Source organism: Dermochelys coriacea, chromosome 14 (assembly GCF_009764565.3).
Source record: "Dermochelys coriacea isolate rDerCor1 chromosome 14, rDerCor1.pri.v4, whole genome shotgun sequence".
NCBI classification, from domain to species: Eukaryota; Metazoa; Chordata; order Testudines; family Dermochelyidae; genus Dermochelys; species Dermochelys coriacea.
Window position 1 is genome coordinate 971,863 of NC_050081.1, and position 16,176 is coordinate 988,038.

The 16,176-nt window shown below is 57.6% G+C and overlaps 1 protein-coding gene across 1 annotated transcript; it reads right to left on the minus strand.

Annotated features, from left to right (window-relative positions):
- Positions 1–5,230: 5,230 nt before the first annotated feature.
- SLC25A10 (solute carrier family 25 member 10) lies at positions 5,231–16,176 on the minus strand. Its single transcript, XM_038370848.2, has 11 exons — positions 15,978–16,176; positions 14,172–14,291; positions 13,594–13,708; positions 13,462–13,510; positions 12,942–12,983; positions 12,473–12,516; positions 11,509–11,579; positions 11,240–11,332; positions 10,547–10,624; positions 7,515–7,571; positions 5,231–6,889 (listed from the first exon to the last, which is right to left on the minus strand). Exons 1-11 carry the CDS (start codon positions 16,065–16,067, stop codon positions 6,788–6,790), a joined length of 861 nt encoding a protein of 286 aa, XP_038226776.1. The 5' UTR covers positions 16,068–16,176; the 3' UTR covers positions 5,231–6,787.

Below are 16,176 nucleotides of genomic sequence, written 5' to 3' on the forward strand. Positions count from 1 at the left end.
GCAAGGTTATTGTAGGGGGGGTTGTGGTTCTGCTACCCTTACTTCTGCACTACTGCTGGCGGCAGTGCTGCCTCAGAGCTGGGATCCCGGCCAGCAGCCGCCATTCTCCGGCCGCCAAGCTCTGAAGGCAGCACAGAAGTAAGGGTGGCAATACCACAATGCCCCTAAAATAACCTTGTGATCCCCTGCAACTCCCTTTTGGGTCAGGACCCCCAATTTGAGAAACGCTGGTCTGCCCCGTGAAATCAGTATAGTATAGGGTAAAAGCACACAAAAGACCAGATTTCACAGTCCATGAAGCATTTTTCATGGCTGTGAATTTGGTAGGGCCCTGCCAGTGACAACTGCAAAGGGAAGTCCCTCAGGATGTGCCAGTGTGAGAAAGCAGGACTTGGCTGTGGCTTGTCTATAATGAGCGCCGGGTGCCTGGCCCTCTCGGGGACTGAGGTGCTGAGCCGTGAAGGCTCACGTGGAGGAAATCCATCCAGCACTAGCTCCAGGGTCAGCAGGGGACAAGGCAGGACAGCCTGGTGCAGCAAGTCTGAAAACTTTCCTGTGAAATCTGCAGGAGAAAGCTCCAGAGCAGCTTGGGCTGGGCAGCAAGTGAGAGAGAAAACACCACCAATAAATGACCAGTGCTCACCCCATCTCGCCGGCGCCCTGGCCATACAGAACTGGCAGGGGGCTGCAGCTGGCCTCCTGCTGAGCATAAGGCAGTTTCTGGAGACATGAGGGAGCCAGCAGAACTGTCAGACACGGACCCACAGAGCCACCAGCAATAGCCACTCAGAGACTCAGGACAAGTGTCTCCACTGTGACCTCTCCAGTCTGCTAGCGTCCAGCCTGGCCTGGCCTCTGACACTGTCTGTCTCCAGCCCCCAGTTCTCAGCCAAGTCCTCTCCTGCCCCTCCCACAGCTCTGCAGCATCTCGGCCTTCCCTCTGGGACAGGAGAACATTCGCCACTGAGCAGCTACACTGTGCTGGGTGGCTGTGTCCTAACCCTGGCTGTTCCAGGGCTATCTTCTTCGCGGACCAAACCATCCTCCTGGGCAAGAGGTTCCTCCTGCCCCCCTCCTTGAGGGAGGGGGGCTGAGGGTGGAGAGGGACTGGGGGATCTGAAGAGCCTCTACAGAAAGCAGGGGATCCTAGAAGTGGGGCTGTGGTAGGGGAATGAGTTGGGGGATTTTGGCCGGGGAACCTGCTTGTACAAGCCAGAGGCCTAGCCTCCAAGCCCAGCTCCCTCCAGCCCATCCAGACAGTGAATACCCAGGCTGAAAGGTCAAGTCTAAGCCAAGCAGGAGCCAAGGCTAGGGTGGGAGGAGGCGGAAGGGAATGAAGAGCAGGTCTGTGGAGGCAAAGGGCTGGGATTAGTTCTAGTACCTGGGATCTCCACTTGTGTCCAGTGGCCCTGATGGAACCTCCATTCACTGCACACACCGACTGTGCCACGGCTGTGCGACACCACAGAAACTCACTGCAGAGCTGTGCAGCCTGCACCAATGGCAGGGTTGGGCTAGGCCCCACCTCCCCACCTGAAGGTAGTTACCTTGTCCGGACCTCTGTGTCTGCACTGGGGTTAACCTGGCCTGGCTCTGTTACTCAGAGCTGGGCTCGTTTCACACCCTTGAGCAATGTAGCTGTGTTAACCTAACTTTTAAGCGTAGCCCAAGCCTAAATAAACCCTCAGGGCCATCCCTGGCCCTGCAGGGTCTCCAGAGTAAGTCTAGCTAATGAAAGAAAATGGTCCAGACCCTGGTGACAAGTGCATGAGCTCTGTGCCAGGAGCTGCTGGGCAGGGAACGCAGGAGCCCGGGCTCCTGTGGGAGGGTGGGATGTCACTTTTCAACAGAGTTTGCTTTTAAAAAGAGAATAACAATTCCCTTGCCACTACCTCTCCTTGTGCCTGGCCCCCTGCTAATGGCTGGCACACTCGGAATCTGTCACCCTTTAAACTGCTTATTGCCACTGATTCTGTCAATATGGAGCGCTGCTCACACTGGCAGCAGAAATACAGACCCTGAATCCCTCAGCTCAGGCAGGGAGGAAATGTGGGGCCCAGGCCTGAGCCCCTGGCCAAGCAGCAGACGCTAATTCCTCTTTACAAAGCATCTCTGGGTGAGCAGCGGGAAGCTGCTGCCCTTTCCTGGCACAGGATCGAACATGCGTTTGTTGTGGTGTCAGCTCAGCTGATAAATTCCTAGATAAGGGGCCTGCTGGCAGCAGGCTGAGCGGGGAGAGGGACTGGCTCTGGGAAGGCATTGGGAATGACTGTGTTTCCTCTAGGGTGATTGCAAAGTGCAGAGCCCTTCTGGTCGCTGGCTTGCAGCTGAATGTTTTGCCCAAGTCCCAGCCTCATGCAGTCTCAGCTCAGGCTTCCTGAGCCATCGTGGGACAACTAGAGCTGAGAGGGACACAGCTGGGGCTGGACGCAGCTCTCAGCAACCCCCGTGCCAATGCAGAGTCCTGCACTGGCGTCCACGCATGCTGCTGGCGTGGCTGAGAGCAGGGTTCTGACAGTCACCTTGCCTCACGCAGCTGCAAGAGAGTGAGGGCATCCTCCCTCCTGCACCCCAGCGTGCAGGCAAACCACGGCCACGGGGAGCCCCACACAGCACTAGTGCCCTGCTGGGGGAGGGCAAAGGCCTCAGCCTTGGCTGGGAGGGACGCCACCTCCCCAGTGGCCATAGGGACAGCTCAGACCCCCGAGGAGACAGAGGAAGGGCACAAGACTTGAGGGCACAAACACCCACCCACAGGGGCAGAGGGCATGCCTCTCCTCTCCCCTGCCCAGTGCTTGGGGGTGGGGGCACATTGACTGTGGGGCTGAGGGAGGCATTTGTATGGCAGGGTACAGAGTATCGTCCCATCCAAGCATGACCTGGACTGTCTCATTCACTGCCCAGGCTGCCCTTTCCTGGCTCTGCACCATAGTCCAGGCTCCAGAGAACCAGCCAGCCCGGGCACCCATGGCCAGAGAGCAGCTGCTCTGGGAGGGAGGGAGTTGGTGTCAATCAGGCATTAGAGGGAGAGCGTGCTGGGGCCTTCTGGGAAAAGTACAGGGGGACCCCAGCAGGACCTTGGGAACACACATGTGTGTACATACATCATGGCTGCTGATACACAGCATGTGCAATTCTGGCCACGAACTATATCCCAGACAAGCCCTGCTGCACACTCCACTTGTCTGTGGAGAGGAGGCTGGATCCCTGCTTGGCAGGCACTGAGGCAGGTCAGGGTTGGCATTGGTGTGTGGTGCTGCCCATGGGTGCAGGATTCTTCTGGGCACACAGGGCCCTGCGCTGGCCAACTTCCCTTTGCTGCCTTTGGCCTGGTTTACTGTCCATGCTGGCTGCTGGCTGCGATTTCACTTTCCTGCCTCCAGCATCTCTCCTCACTTCCCGGCTCCCAGCTACTGCCTCTGCTGGGAGAGGCTGGGGCTGGACCAGCGGGGAACTCCTGCCACAGCCTGAGCATCTGCCCTGCTCCCAGCAGCACCCCCTGCTGGGAGAGTCTAGACCCAAGTTTGCTGTTTTATGCACTGAAACCCTGCTTTAGCCTGTCTTCTAAGTGCTCAGGTCTCTCATTTCCCTGTGTGCAATCCATGGGCCAGGCACCTGCGTGGCCCCAGCCCACGTGCAGCGAGGAGCTGCGCTGACCCTCTGGTTCCAGTATCTGCCAGCTGGTAGGAGACCACGTTTGTCCTGTGCTGGCCCAACAGGGAGAGCGTGTTCAGGTAAACACTGTCTGCAGCAGCCCACAAACAACATCACAGCCCTGCCGAGGGGTGCTGCCTGAGCTGGGGTGTTGGGACGGCGTGGGCAGAAGGGCCAGCCCACGGCTGGGGCTGGTGTGTAATTGACAGCTCCATTCAGCCCCACCTCCTGTCCCCTCAGGCTGCTGGGCACAAACATGTTTACCTTGTGCTTGACCCTCATGGCTCCACGGGAGGTTCAGTAGAATCCCAGGGACTCTGAACATCTGCCCCCTTGGCATGGAATCAATGCTCAATGGCCAGGCCTCCTGCCTGCCCAGTGCAGGGCCCCTGTGCTGCAAACATCCTCACAGCAGTGCCCTGCTCTCTCACCTCGCGTGTGGCATCACAGCCGGCATCTCAGCAGAAGTCCTGGCCTTCCTCTCGCTGCCCCCGGAGCTGGCGTGTCAGGCCCAGAAGCAGCAGAACCAGGAGTCCTGCTGCTTGTGCGTTAATCAGACCCTTGGAAACTCAGACGGCACAGACAGATACACAGCCTAGGGCTCCACCGCTCCGGGGGTGAAGCCCATGGAAGTGCTGCCAAGCTGCAGGTGGCACTGGGGGGGGTGAGAGGCTCTGGCTCAGGCCTCTGCCATGGAGCCTGCAGGAGGGAGCAGAAGCCAGACCCAGTGCACAGCCTGGTCCCCAGGGCAGCAGCAGGCACCCCACATGACCCAGCCTCCCTGACCCCCCGAACATGCAACAATTGCGAGGGGCCACTGGTGCGGCTCCCTCCTCCCCCTCACCAGGGCTGTGCCTGAGCCCACCCTAGGGAGCAGGGGCAGGAACAAAGTGTGAGGCCAGACAGCATCATTAGGCTTCGTTAAGGTGACGAGTCTTCCTTGCCTCCCCATCCCAGGCTGGCTGCGTTCCACCTGCTGGAGCCCAATTAGCGTCACATCCAGGACGCGGCTCCGGTGGAAAGTGAAATGTGTGAAGTTGGCGGGTGCCCGTGGCACAGCCTCTGCCTGGCAGTTTCTCTCACTGCTCCAGGTGGGGGCCCCTTGGGGCAACAATGTGGGAGCACCCTACTGCTAGCAACTTCACCCACCCCCTGCACTGCCCCCAGTTGAGCTGGGATGAGCCAGGGCACTGGCCAGAACCCTGAGTGCAAGTCAGGGGGTGGAACTGTGAGCTAGCGGGGTATGGGCTAGACAGGCAGAGGCCTCCTCTCCTGCGGGCTCCCAGGCTACACAGCCCAGGGAGCGCTCTACGTTCCAGACGCTGCCACTGGGAGGGAGCTGTGCCAAGGCAAGGAACTGCGGGGAGAGGAGAGTGCCCGGCTGAGACCCCGCAGTGTGGCTCTCCCCTCCCCACACACCACACGGGTGGATAGGGCTCCAGGCGGTGGGGATCAGGTGGCTCTGGGGCCTGTTTGACAGCTAAGATTTTTGCCCGTGTGCAAGGCTCTGGGGAGTTGGGGTGTCAGCTCCGTCCCTTCCCATCCCCCGTGAAAGAAGCAACTGTCACAGACCTGCAGCGGTTCCATTGTTTTATTATCAAGGTTACAAATGCTCCAGTTCTTTGATCCCACGGGGCACCACACACAGGTATGACACCTGGCACATGGCTCATTGCCTAGGGGCCCTACCACACAAGGGCAGCAGCAGTAACATTGCAGAAGTGGCGGCTCATGGGGGCAGCAGCAAGGAGCAGGCATGAGATACAAACAGGGTCACTTCACAAGCGGGGTCCATCGCCTGGTCTGGAGCAGCCCCCGCAACTCACTCTGACCCTTAGACAGACACTACAGCAGATTCTCAACCAGGAAGGCCAGTGCAGAGCAGCCCTAGCAAAGCTCCCAGCAGGAGGCTCGGTCTGCCGGAGAAGGCAGCTCTGCTGGAATGTGCTAGATGTCAGGGTCCCACTTTGCTGCACGCCATGGGGTGAGCGCTGGGTGTAGACAACAGGTCAGAGCTCTCCTGAACTGCTCCAACCCCCGGGTACATGGCTGGGGCACCCATCAGTCTGTCCATCTGGACCAGCAGGTGCAGGCCAGACAGCATGGTCAGTTTGGACTGGTTTCCACAGCTACTTTTCATCTACGCAAGACACTTTCCAAGGTGACTCCCACCAAGTCCCCATTGTGGCCCGAGGCATCATGCGCCCCGGGTGGGTTTGAGGCAGACACAGTGGGTCAGGCACTGCCTGGCCCAGGACAGGAGCTGGGCTGTGTGTGGGAGAAGGACTTTCCTCTCCTGGTCCCTAGCCAGCGCTTCACCCTCTGCCTGGGGCAGCTGAGTGGGCAAGGGTCCTTTCTCCATCATTGGTAAAAAGCACAGATCCCTGAAGAGCCCAACAACCTTTGGGTGTCTGGGAGATTTTGGCTGAGCAAACTGATCTTTAAAGCATGAGGCAGCAGGAGGGGAGAGGGGCTGAGGGAGCCAGGCTTCTGGGGAGAGTATTACTGGGGGCAGCGCTAGACCCATCCCAGAACAGGGGCACCCATGGACAGCAAGCCAAGGGCCTGCAGGGCTCAGGAAGGAGGGGAGGAGGGTGCCATCAGCCCGACAGGGGCAGAGATCATATGGGAATGGAGGCAGGGGCCAAATCAAACTGGTTCAGCACCCCAGCACCCTGAGACTGGGTCTCCTTTCTCTGCCCATGAGAGCCTCTGGGGAAGCCAACGATCCCCTCCCCAGCTGCCATGGGTAATATTGCCACTAGGCCCGACTGCCCTGAGGGCTGGGGGAGCCGGCCCTGCCTGAGCCCCATCGCTGAAGAATCTTCCAGGTTCTGCTGTAAACAAGAAGGGTGCCCTGGGACTCTGGGCCCATCACAGAGCAGAGGATGGACTGGCTCTGAGGAGCCTTGGCCTCCCAGGGCACGTCCCCCCCAGGTGGCCTGCAAGGTGCAGGGAGGAGAGATGGCAACTGTGAGCCCAGTCCAGGGGCAGGAAGGGGAGTCCTTTGGCCCAGCTGGGTTAGTGGGGGTCAGGGAGGATGGGGAGGGGGCTTCCGGGGCCTCAGTGGTGGCTTGCTAGCTCTCATCCCCCAGGAGGAGTCGGGTCTGGAAGGCGCAGGACCCTTCCCCCCTCAGGCCAGCACTTTGATCCCAAAGTATTTGCGCAGCTGCTCCAGGAAGACAAAGGTGAGAACGGTGTGAGGCACCAGGCGGATGGCAGCAGGAACGAAGCCCTGGAAGGGGACGGGCAAGAAAGGAGAGAGAGGACGGTCAGTCTCTGTCCTGCTCAGGCCGCCCAAGCCAGGATGCTCTGGCACTGAGCAATTCGTCCCTCTGGGGGGCATGGGTGAGGTGGGTGGGTGGAAGAGAAGGACAGGAGGAGGCTGCGGGGAGCAGCAGGGGCCAGGTCCAAGGGGAGGGGCAGCAGGATGGGGTGGGAGAGGTGCCGCAGACAGCCAGGGTGCGTGGGGTTTGCAAGGATGATGAATCTGTCCCCAGGCAAGTCAGCACCACTGTCAGCACTGCCCAGGCCCACCGGGAGCCAGTGCCAGGGCCCCAGCCCCTACAGGCCTTTTCATGGGCTCTACCCCCACAGCCCCTCACCCACCCAGCAGGGAGGTCCTGGGGCTGCCCTTCCAGACAACCCTTCCCCAGGAGCCATTGAGTCAGCCCAGGGTGAGCCCAAGACACGGAGCAGCGGGCTACAGCCAGAGCAGGCCCCCACATAGCCCGCCCCCTGTGCTCCTTTTACCCTACACTCTGCCCCCCAGCTCCCACACGAGCACCCTCCTGCTCCCACACTTCTTCCACCCCCTACCAGCCCCCAATGCACTCCACCCCCCAGCCTCAACCCTGTACCTTGTAGAAGGCCAGAGGTCCAAGCCTGGCAGTCTCCACTGCACAATGGACAACGCCCTGAAACAAAAGAGAGGAAAATAAGCCAAGAGACCAGCACCGGGAACTGGTCTGGCTTGCAGTTGCCCTGGAGACAGGAGTGTCTGGGCTGAGATCTGGGGCAGGGGCAGTTATGGGGAGTGAGGAGCCAGGGATCCAGCCATGGGGCAGTGGGGAGGATACACAGGCAGCTGGTGAGCTTGTGGCAGGGAAGGGGGGTGAACATAAGAACAGCCACACTGGGTCAGACCAAAGGTCCATCCAGCCCAATATCCTGTCAGCCGACAGTGGCCAATGCCAGGTGCTCCAGAGGGAATGAACAGAACAGGGAATCATCAAGTGATCTCTCTCCTGCCATCCATCTCCACCCTCTGACAAAGAGAAGTTAGGGATACCATTCCTTACACATCCTGGCTAATAGCCATTAATGGACTTATCTGGATAAATTCATGGAGGTTCTCTTTTAAACCCTGACAGGTTTCAGAGTAGCCGCCATGTTAGTCTGTATTCGTAAAAAGAAAAGGAGCACTTGTGGCACCTTAGAGACTAACAAATTTATTTGAGCATAAGCTTTCGTGAGCTACAGCTCACTTCATCGGATGCAAATTTATGCTCAAATAAATTTGTTAGTCTCTAAGGTGCCACAAGTCCTCCTTTTCTTTTAAACCTCGTTATAGTCCTAGCCTTCACAACCTCCTCAGGCAAGGAGTTCCACAGGTTGACTGTGAGCTGAGTGAAGAAGAACTTCCTTTTATTTGTTTTAAACCTGCTGCCAATTAATTTCATTTGGTGGCCCCTAGTTCTTATATTATGGGAACAAGTAAATAAATTTTGCTTATTCACTTTCTACACACCACTCATGATTTTACATACCTCTATCATATCACCCCTTGGTCTCTTTTCCAAGCTGAAAAGTCCTAGCCTCTTTAATCTCTCCTCATATGGGACCCGTTCCAAACCCCTAATCATTTCAGTTGCCCTTTTCTGAACATTTCTAATGCCAGTATATCTTTTTTGACATGAGGGGACCACATCGGTATGCAGTATTCAAGATGTAGGCGTACCATGGATTTATATAAAGGCAATAAGATATTCTCCGTCTTATTCTCTAGCCCTTTTTTAATGATTCCTAGCATCCTGTTTGCTTTTTTGACTGCTGCTGCACACTGCGTGGATGTTTTCAGAGAACTATCCACAATGACGCCAAGATTTTTCTCCTGATTAGTTGTAGCTAAATTAGCCCCCATCATATTGTATGTATAGTTGGGGTTATTTTTTCCAATGTGCATTACTTTACATTTATCCACATGAAATTTCATTTGCCATTTTGTTGCCCAATCACTTAGTTTTGTGAGATCTTTTTGAAGTTCTTCACAGTCTGCTTTGGTTTTAACTATCTTGAGCAGTTTAGTATCATCTGCAAACTTTGTCACCTCACTGTTTACCCCTTTCTCCAGATCATTTACTAGTTGAATAGGATTGGTCCTAGGACTGACCCTTCGGGAACACCTCTAGTTACCCCTCTCCATTTTGAAAATTTATCATTTATTCCTACCCTTTGTTCCCTGTCTTTTAACCAGTTCTCAATCCATGAAAGGATCTTCCCTCTTGTCCCATGACAACTTAATTTACGTAAGAGCCTTTGGTAAGGGACCTTGTCAAAGGCTTTCTGGAAATCCAAGTACACTATGTCCACTGGATCCCCCTTGTTCACATGGCTGTTGGCCCTCAAAGAACTCTAATAGATTAGTAAGACACGATCTCCCTTTACAGAAGCCATGTTGACTTTTGCGCAACAATTTATGTTCTTCTGTGTGTCTGACAATTGTTACTATTGTTTCAACTAATTTGCCCGGTATTGATGTTAGATGTAATTGCCAGGATCACCTCTAGAGCCCTTCTTAAATATTGGCGTTACATTAACTATCTTCCAGTCATTGGGTACAGTAGCTGATTTAAAGGACAGGTTACAAACCATAGTTAATAGGTCTGCAATTTCACATTTACGTTCTTTCAGAACTCTTGGGTGAATGCCATCTGGTCCCAGAGACTTGTTACTCTTCAGTTTCTCAATTAATTCCAAAACCTCCTCTAGTGACACTTCAATCTGTGACAATTCCTCAGATTTGTCACCTAGAAAAGATGGTTCAGGTTTGGGAACCTCCCTAACATCCTCAGCCGTGAAGACTGAAGCAAAGAATTCATTTAGTTTCTCTGCGATGACTTTATTGTCTTTAAGTGCTCTTTTTGTATCTCGATCGTCCAGAGGCCCCACTGGTTGTTTAGCAGGCTTCTTGCTTCTGATGTCCTTAAAAAATATTTTATTACCTTTTGAGTTTTTGGCTAGCTATTCTTCAAACTCCTTTTTGGCTTTTCTTATTACGTTTTTACATTTAATTTGGCAGTGTTTATGCTCCCTTCTATTTGACTCACTAGGATTTGACTTCCACTTTTTAAAAGATGTCTTTTTATCTCTCACTGCTTCTTTTACATGGCTGTTAAGCCACGGTGGCTCTTTTTTAGTTCTTTTACTGTGATTTTTTAATTTGGGGTATACATTTAAGTTGAGCCTCTATTATGGTGTCTTTGAAAAGTGTCCATGCAGCGTACAGGGATTTCACTCTAGTCACTGTACCTTTTAATTTCTGTTTAACTAGCCTCCTCATTTTTGCATAGTTCCCTTTTCTGAAATTAAATGCCATAGTGTTGGGCTGTTGAGGTGTTCTTCCCACCACAGGGATGTTAAATGTTATTATATTATGGTCACTATTTCCAAGTGATCCTGTTATAGTTACATCTTGGACCAGATCCTGTGCTCCAGTCAGGACTACTCGAGAGTTGCCTCTTCCCTTGTGGGTTCCTGTACCAGCTGCTCCAAGAAGCAGTCATTTGAAGTATCGAGAAATTTTGTCTCTGCATTTTGTCCTGAGGTGACATGTACCCAGTGGTGGGGAGGGGCAGGACAAATTGTAGTGAGCCAGGGCAGGATTACTCACCCGGTACTCTCCCTGTGAATTCATCAGGCGGGTCTTGAGTACGTCCATGGGCTGACAGAGGAACGTGGCACATCCTCCCTGGGGGGAAGGGACAAAGATGGGTCACAGACAGGGAGTCCCTGGGACCGGTGGTGCCACTCGCCCTTTCCCTTTCAGTCCCTGTGCAGCAGAGGGCAGGTGAACGAGCACAGGAGCTGCCTACATAACCCACTCATGCTAGCAGAGCAGGAGTCTCTTGTTAGTCTCTAAGGTGCCACAAGTCCTCCTTTTCTTTTTGTGGATACAGACTAACATGGCTGCTACTCTGAAATCTTGATCTATAGTGGCTGCTCCACATGGGGCTGAGAGTCTACTACTGCTGCCAGATAGTGGAGCAGCTCCTTTAGCTCCAGGAATACTACTAGGTCATGCACGTAGAGTGGAAGGTCCCAGATTCAGATCCCAGCTCTGGGTGACTAATCTGCAGAGGGGAACAGGGAAAGAACCTACATGCTGTGAACAGAAGAGACCTACAGGCCTGTGATGGGGGGGTCTCCTCATTTCACAGGGGCAGGAGCACCGCAGCAGCAGCCTGAGGCTGTGGGGAAGCCAGCAGCCCTGTGGGGTGCGTGCCAAGTGGGCTAGTGCCTGGCTGCAATTCCCCTGACTAGCACCATCGGGCAGCCTCCACCCCCCTGCCCTGCCCCCACTCACAGCGATGAAGCTGGCCAGGAAGTGAGTGAAGATGTTGTCGGAGAGAAACCCAGTCGTGAGAACCAGCTGCTTGGCCTGGTCGTAGCAGGAGAGCTGCAGGTGGGGGGGTGCAGTTAGCAGCTTGGCCCACCCTGCCTCCATGTCTCCTCACACCCCAGGGGACTGGCTCCCCCACCCCCGGGGACTGGCTCCCCCACCCCCGGGAGGTGGCCCTCAGGGCACAGCCAGTCCCAGCTGCCCCCCAGTGCCCGGGGGGGGAGGATTCCTACCTGTCCAACAGTGACCAGGGCCCCTCGGCTCGATGCCATCGTAGCACCTGAGAACAGCTTCTTCAAGCCCTCTGGGGAGGGGAATCAGTGCACAGTTCAGGTGTGTGAATTCAGCCCCAGGCCAGCCGGGAGCTGCCACTCCCAGTCCCATTGGTCCTGCTCCCCTGCCCCCCACCCTCCAGAAGCCCCCCCCCTACGGCCTGGGGCTTGTGCAGGGCGGCAGGCCCTGGCTATTACTCCAGCCCCTAGACTCTCCACCACCCAGCGGGGGAAACTCTCCAGGGGCTCCTTCTGAAAACCGCCCACCCCTGGCTCTGGCTCCAAGGGACGAGAAGTCACTCACCCTAGCACTGGCTTCTTTCAGCCTGTTCTGGCACTCTCCCTCTCCACTGCTTGTCTGTCTGTCTGCCCGCCTCTTCTTCCTTTCTTTGAAAACACAACTCCCCTTTCAGGCTCCCCCTTCCCAGCTGGGGGCGAGGGGAGTGTTTCATTCCCACCCCTGGAGGGCTCGGGGCTGGTGCCTCTCACTGCAGCGTCTGGTCTGGCCCTTGCTGTGTCATCCCACAGGACAAACCCAAACTGCCCAGAGGGCTCCTATGGTTGCTGCACTTCAGAGGCAGCATCTGGATGAACAATCCCAACCATGCCCCCAACCCAACCTGCCCCTTGGGCCCTGCTCTTCTCCAGCACCTTCTCTACTTGGCCATTTGGACCCCAGCCCTGCTCATGGCCTCCAGCCACACCCACGACAGGGCTGCTAGCCAGGCTGCCCCAGTTCCCTGCTGGATCCAGCCCCACACCCACTGCCATTTGGCTCCTGACCAAACCGAGCCATTTAGCTGCCCTGGTGTTCCCCAGAAACAATTCCTGCTCTGAGGCTTCACAACACCAGCAGAGGATGCCCCCGATCAGGCCAGAGGAGATGCCAAGCCCCTGTGCCCCCAGGCCTTTGGCAGAGTCCTACCCTCACGAAGCACTCGATACATGCCATCCAAGGCGTGGGAGTAACTAGAGGGACAAGAAGGGAAAGAGGTAAAGCTGTGAACCCTTCCCATCAGCCCTCATCGTCTCTGACACCCTACTCAATGTGTCCAGTGTTGTTGGAAATTCCTGCTTGAGGAGCAGAGCTGGGGTCACCCAATGCACTGCCCCCCACCCGGCTCCCCAGCCTGGCTCCCTCCAGCCAGCAACGGTGGTACTTGGAGCAATGCTGCCCCCCCTATGGCCACTGCAGCTCGCATCCACAGAGATGGGACAGGGAGGGCACAAAGGGAGAGGATCCCCTCAGTGCCACCATGTGAGCAGCCCCTTAGCATCCTATTAGGGATCCTTGCTATCCCCCTCTCCCCCCATCACATGGTCGGGGGGGGAGGGACTCAAGCCAGTTGGTCTCAAGTCCCAGGGGTCCCCCCACTTACTGCACCATCACTCACTTCCGCCTCAAATGCATCGGCTGCTTCATGTCATTCTGCATCCTACAGAGACAGAGCAGTGGGGGAGGTGAGGGGAGACAGACCAAGACAGACTGAGCAACTTGCCCCTGTGATCTCCTAAGGCTGAGCAGCCCTTGGGGCAGGGCTCTGGCCCTCTTGTTTTGAGCAGGCCCAAGCTCATCCAGCATGCGAATATGACCGGTGCTCCCTGGGGAGACAGGGCCACACAGAGGGCGTAGCCCTGCACCCATGGGGACAGGGAACTAGCTGGGCTTCTACACTGCCAGCTCCTGTGATGTCAGGAGGGGCCACCCCCAGGGATCTGGAACCCCCGGCCTGGGGCAGCCCCAGGCACGGATGGGGCAAATCCGGTCCCTCCAGGTGCAGGACATAGGATCTACCATGTTTGATCAAGCCACCAGCCCATGGAGTCCATGACGAGCCGAGATGGGGTGCCCCACAATTCCCCCAGCCCAGCACATCCCCAGCGAGCAGAGCGTCCAAGACGCATGGAACTGACCTGACATTCACCATATCTGCTGGGGTCCCCACAAACCCACCAGTGAAACCTGCAACCAGAGAAGATTCAGGGTCAAGAGACTCCTCAAGCCTGGCCACAGCCCATGGCCTGGGCTCCCTGGCCCCTGCTCACCTCCCACAGCACCAAGCAGCACCTTCTGGTAAAAGGGCAGAGGTCCCTGGGTGCCTTGGCTCAAGCGGTCCCGCGCGGTCTCATAGATGGCGAAGCGGGTCAGGGAGTACGTCATCTGAGGAGAAGAGAGTCAGAGCACGGCCCAAGTGCTGCACTTCAGGGGACTCCCTGCCCTCCCCAGACAGACAGTCACCAAAGGTGCTGCCCAGCATGTGGCATCGAGCCCGTAAACAGAGCCACAGCTGGCACCGAGCCCCTGGCTCCAGGGCTGGGCTGCTGCTCCCCAGCTCAGCCAGAGGGGGCTGCTCCCTGGAAAGAGCCAGCATGCTTGCAGCTGCACTGCCAAGCACCTGGCAGCACCTGGACCTGGGGGGAATGTGTGGGGTCTGAGTAATGGGAGGGGAGCAACCCCCATGGCAGGAAGCTTAGGGACTGGGTAGAGGGTGACCCCCAAGGCAGGAGGCACAGGACCTTGGTAACAGGTTGGGGTGTGCGCTCTACAGCAGGAGGTGCAGGGCCCAGTATGGGGAGTGCCCCCTATTGACAGAAGTGGGGCAGATGTGGCCCCTGGCATTCACCTGGCGGCAGAGCGAGGCACTGAGCCCGTTGTAGAGCGCCAGAAAGCCATCCGTGCGGATCACGCGCAGCGCCATGCCTGTCATGCGCATCTTCACCTCCTGCTGCGTCTGCAGATGAACCTGGGTCAGGGAGAAAGATGCCAGGGTCAGGTCCCCCAGCACCGAGCGCACCGTAGGGCTGATCCCTCCATCCACTGAGGAGCCAAGACTGGAACAGCTGCTTGTGACCCTTTCCCTGCACATCGGGGACAATGGTCCTGACCCTTCATGAGGTTAATCCTTAGCACGTGTGCTGGGATACCTCAGCAAGTGACCACAGCCCCAGGGGCTCCCCCTTGCGACCGGAGTTTGGGAATCAGCCCCACAGCCCATCACCTGGAGCAGGGACCATGGCAGGCAGGGGGCCGGGGGGATACAAAAGCAAGTTAGAGGGCACCTATAAGTAGTGAACCCCCCTCCCAGCATGGGGTGCCCCCATTACACATTCCAGCTTTCAGTGGCCGCAGCACCTGGCAGCAGGAACCTCCCTAGCGTTTTTAGCGAGAAATACTGTTTCTCTTTCTCTGCTTGCCCAGCCTGGGGGAAATGCAGAGCCAGGAGACCCAGGAGTCCTGACCAGTCCCCAGCCCCAGCCCGGGGTAACTGTACATCTTCCACTTTAATATCAGAGGGCCCCCTGCAAGAAGGAGCTCTGTGAGCCAGGGGGATCCCTTACACCTATCCGAGCCACCCACGCCCTCCATAGAGCCCCAGCATACACCAGCGACTACAGCCTGTGGCCGTGCTGTGCCAAGCCTGGGTCCAAAGTCCTCAGGAGAGAAGATTAACGAGTGCTGGGGACGAGCCTTCACGCGTGGAGTTATGGAGCACAGGCCCTGGAACGCAGCTGGAGTGGCCCCAGAACATGGGGCATGTGGTGGGGGTGGCGGCACGGGGAACTAGTCCTCCCTCTTCCCTATGCAGGCCCGTGCCCTTGGGATTCCAGCGAGAGCCAGGCAGGTGCTAACTGGGAGCTGCTCTGACAAGGCCAGAGCCCATTGGGATGATGTTGGGGAGCTGCGCAAATGGCCCAGCAATGCAGGAATCAGCCCAATCCACAGACTGTGTAGCAAAGAGCAGCACCCAGAAACACACAGCAGCCAGGCCCCGGCCCAGCACAGCCTCGGCCCTTACTGGGCAGCCAGTCCCTGGGCAGTGCCAGCCTGCAGATCCAGCAGTGCTGAGGGACGAGCTCCGGGGGGTGGGGGCGCAATGGAGCCTCCAAACAGGTGGTTGGGGAGGTCAGAGCCAACCCTGCAGCCTGCTGGTTGCTAGTGTGCCAGGGCAGTGGGGGGCCTAGGAGGGGGTGCGGGGAGCAGTGGGGGACATGGAGGGTTGGGGCAGTGGGGGGTCAGGGGGAAGCCCGGGGGGCAGTGGAAGATCTGGGGGGGCCCATGGGGTAGAGGATTGGGACAGAGAGGGGTCGGGGGGGGGGTCCTGGGGAAGATCCGGGCAGAGGGTTGGGGCAGTGGGAGATCCGGGGGGGGGGCCTGGGGTGCAGAGGGTTGGGGCAGTGGGAGATCCGGGGGGGGGGGCCGGGGTGCAGAGGGTTGGGGCAGTGGGGGGTCCGGGGAGGGGCCCGGGGTGCAGAGGGTTGGGGCAGTGGGGGGTCCGGGGAAGATCCGGGGTGCAGAGGGTTGGGGCAGTGGGGGGCCCGGGGAGGGGCCCGGGGTTCAGAGGGTTGGGGCAGTGGGGGGCCCGGGGAAGATCCGGGGTGCAGAGGGCTGGGGCAGTAGGGGGTCCGGGGGGCAGAGGGGCCCGGCGCACCTTGAGCAGGTCCAGCGGGTGGGTGCAGCAGGCGGCGCCGCACGAGGCCAGGCCCCCGAAGTACCAGCGGGACACGCGCTTCTCCGCCATCGGGCCCCTCTGCGCGCCGCGCGCCGCGATCCGCTTCCCTGGGCGGCGCAGCCCCGCCGCGCCCCGCCCCGCCTTAAACGGGCAACGCGAGATCAGGGAGGCTTCAAAG

Excerpts from the sequence above, each read along its gene's own strand:
- SLC25A10 (XM_038370848.2), bottom strand. The coding sequence starts at position 16,067 with ATGGCGGAGAAGCGCGTGTCCCGCTGGTACTTCGGGGGCCTGGCCTCG. Across the intron at positions 12,517-12,941 it reads CCGATGCATTTGAGGCGGAA|TTACTCCCACGCCTTGGATG; the intron begins GTGAGTGATGGT and ends TTGTCCCTCTAG. Across the intron at positions 6,890-7,514 it reads GACCTCTGGCCTTCTACAAG|GGCTTCGTTCCTGCTGCCAT; the intron begins GTACAGGGTTGA and ends GTCCCCTTCCAG.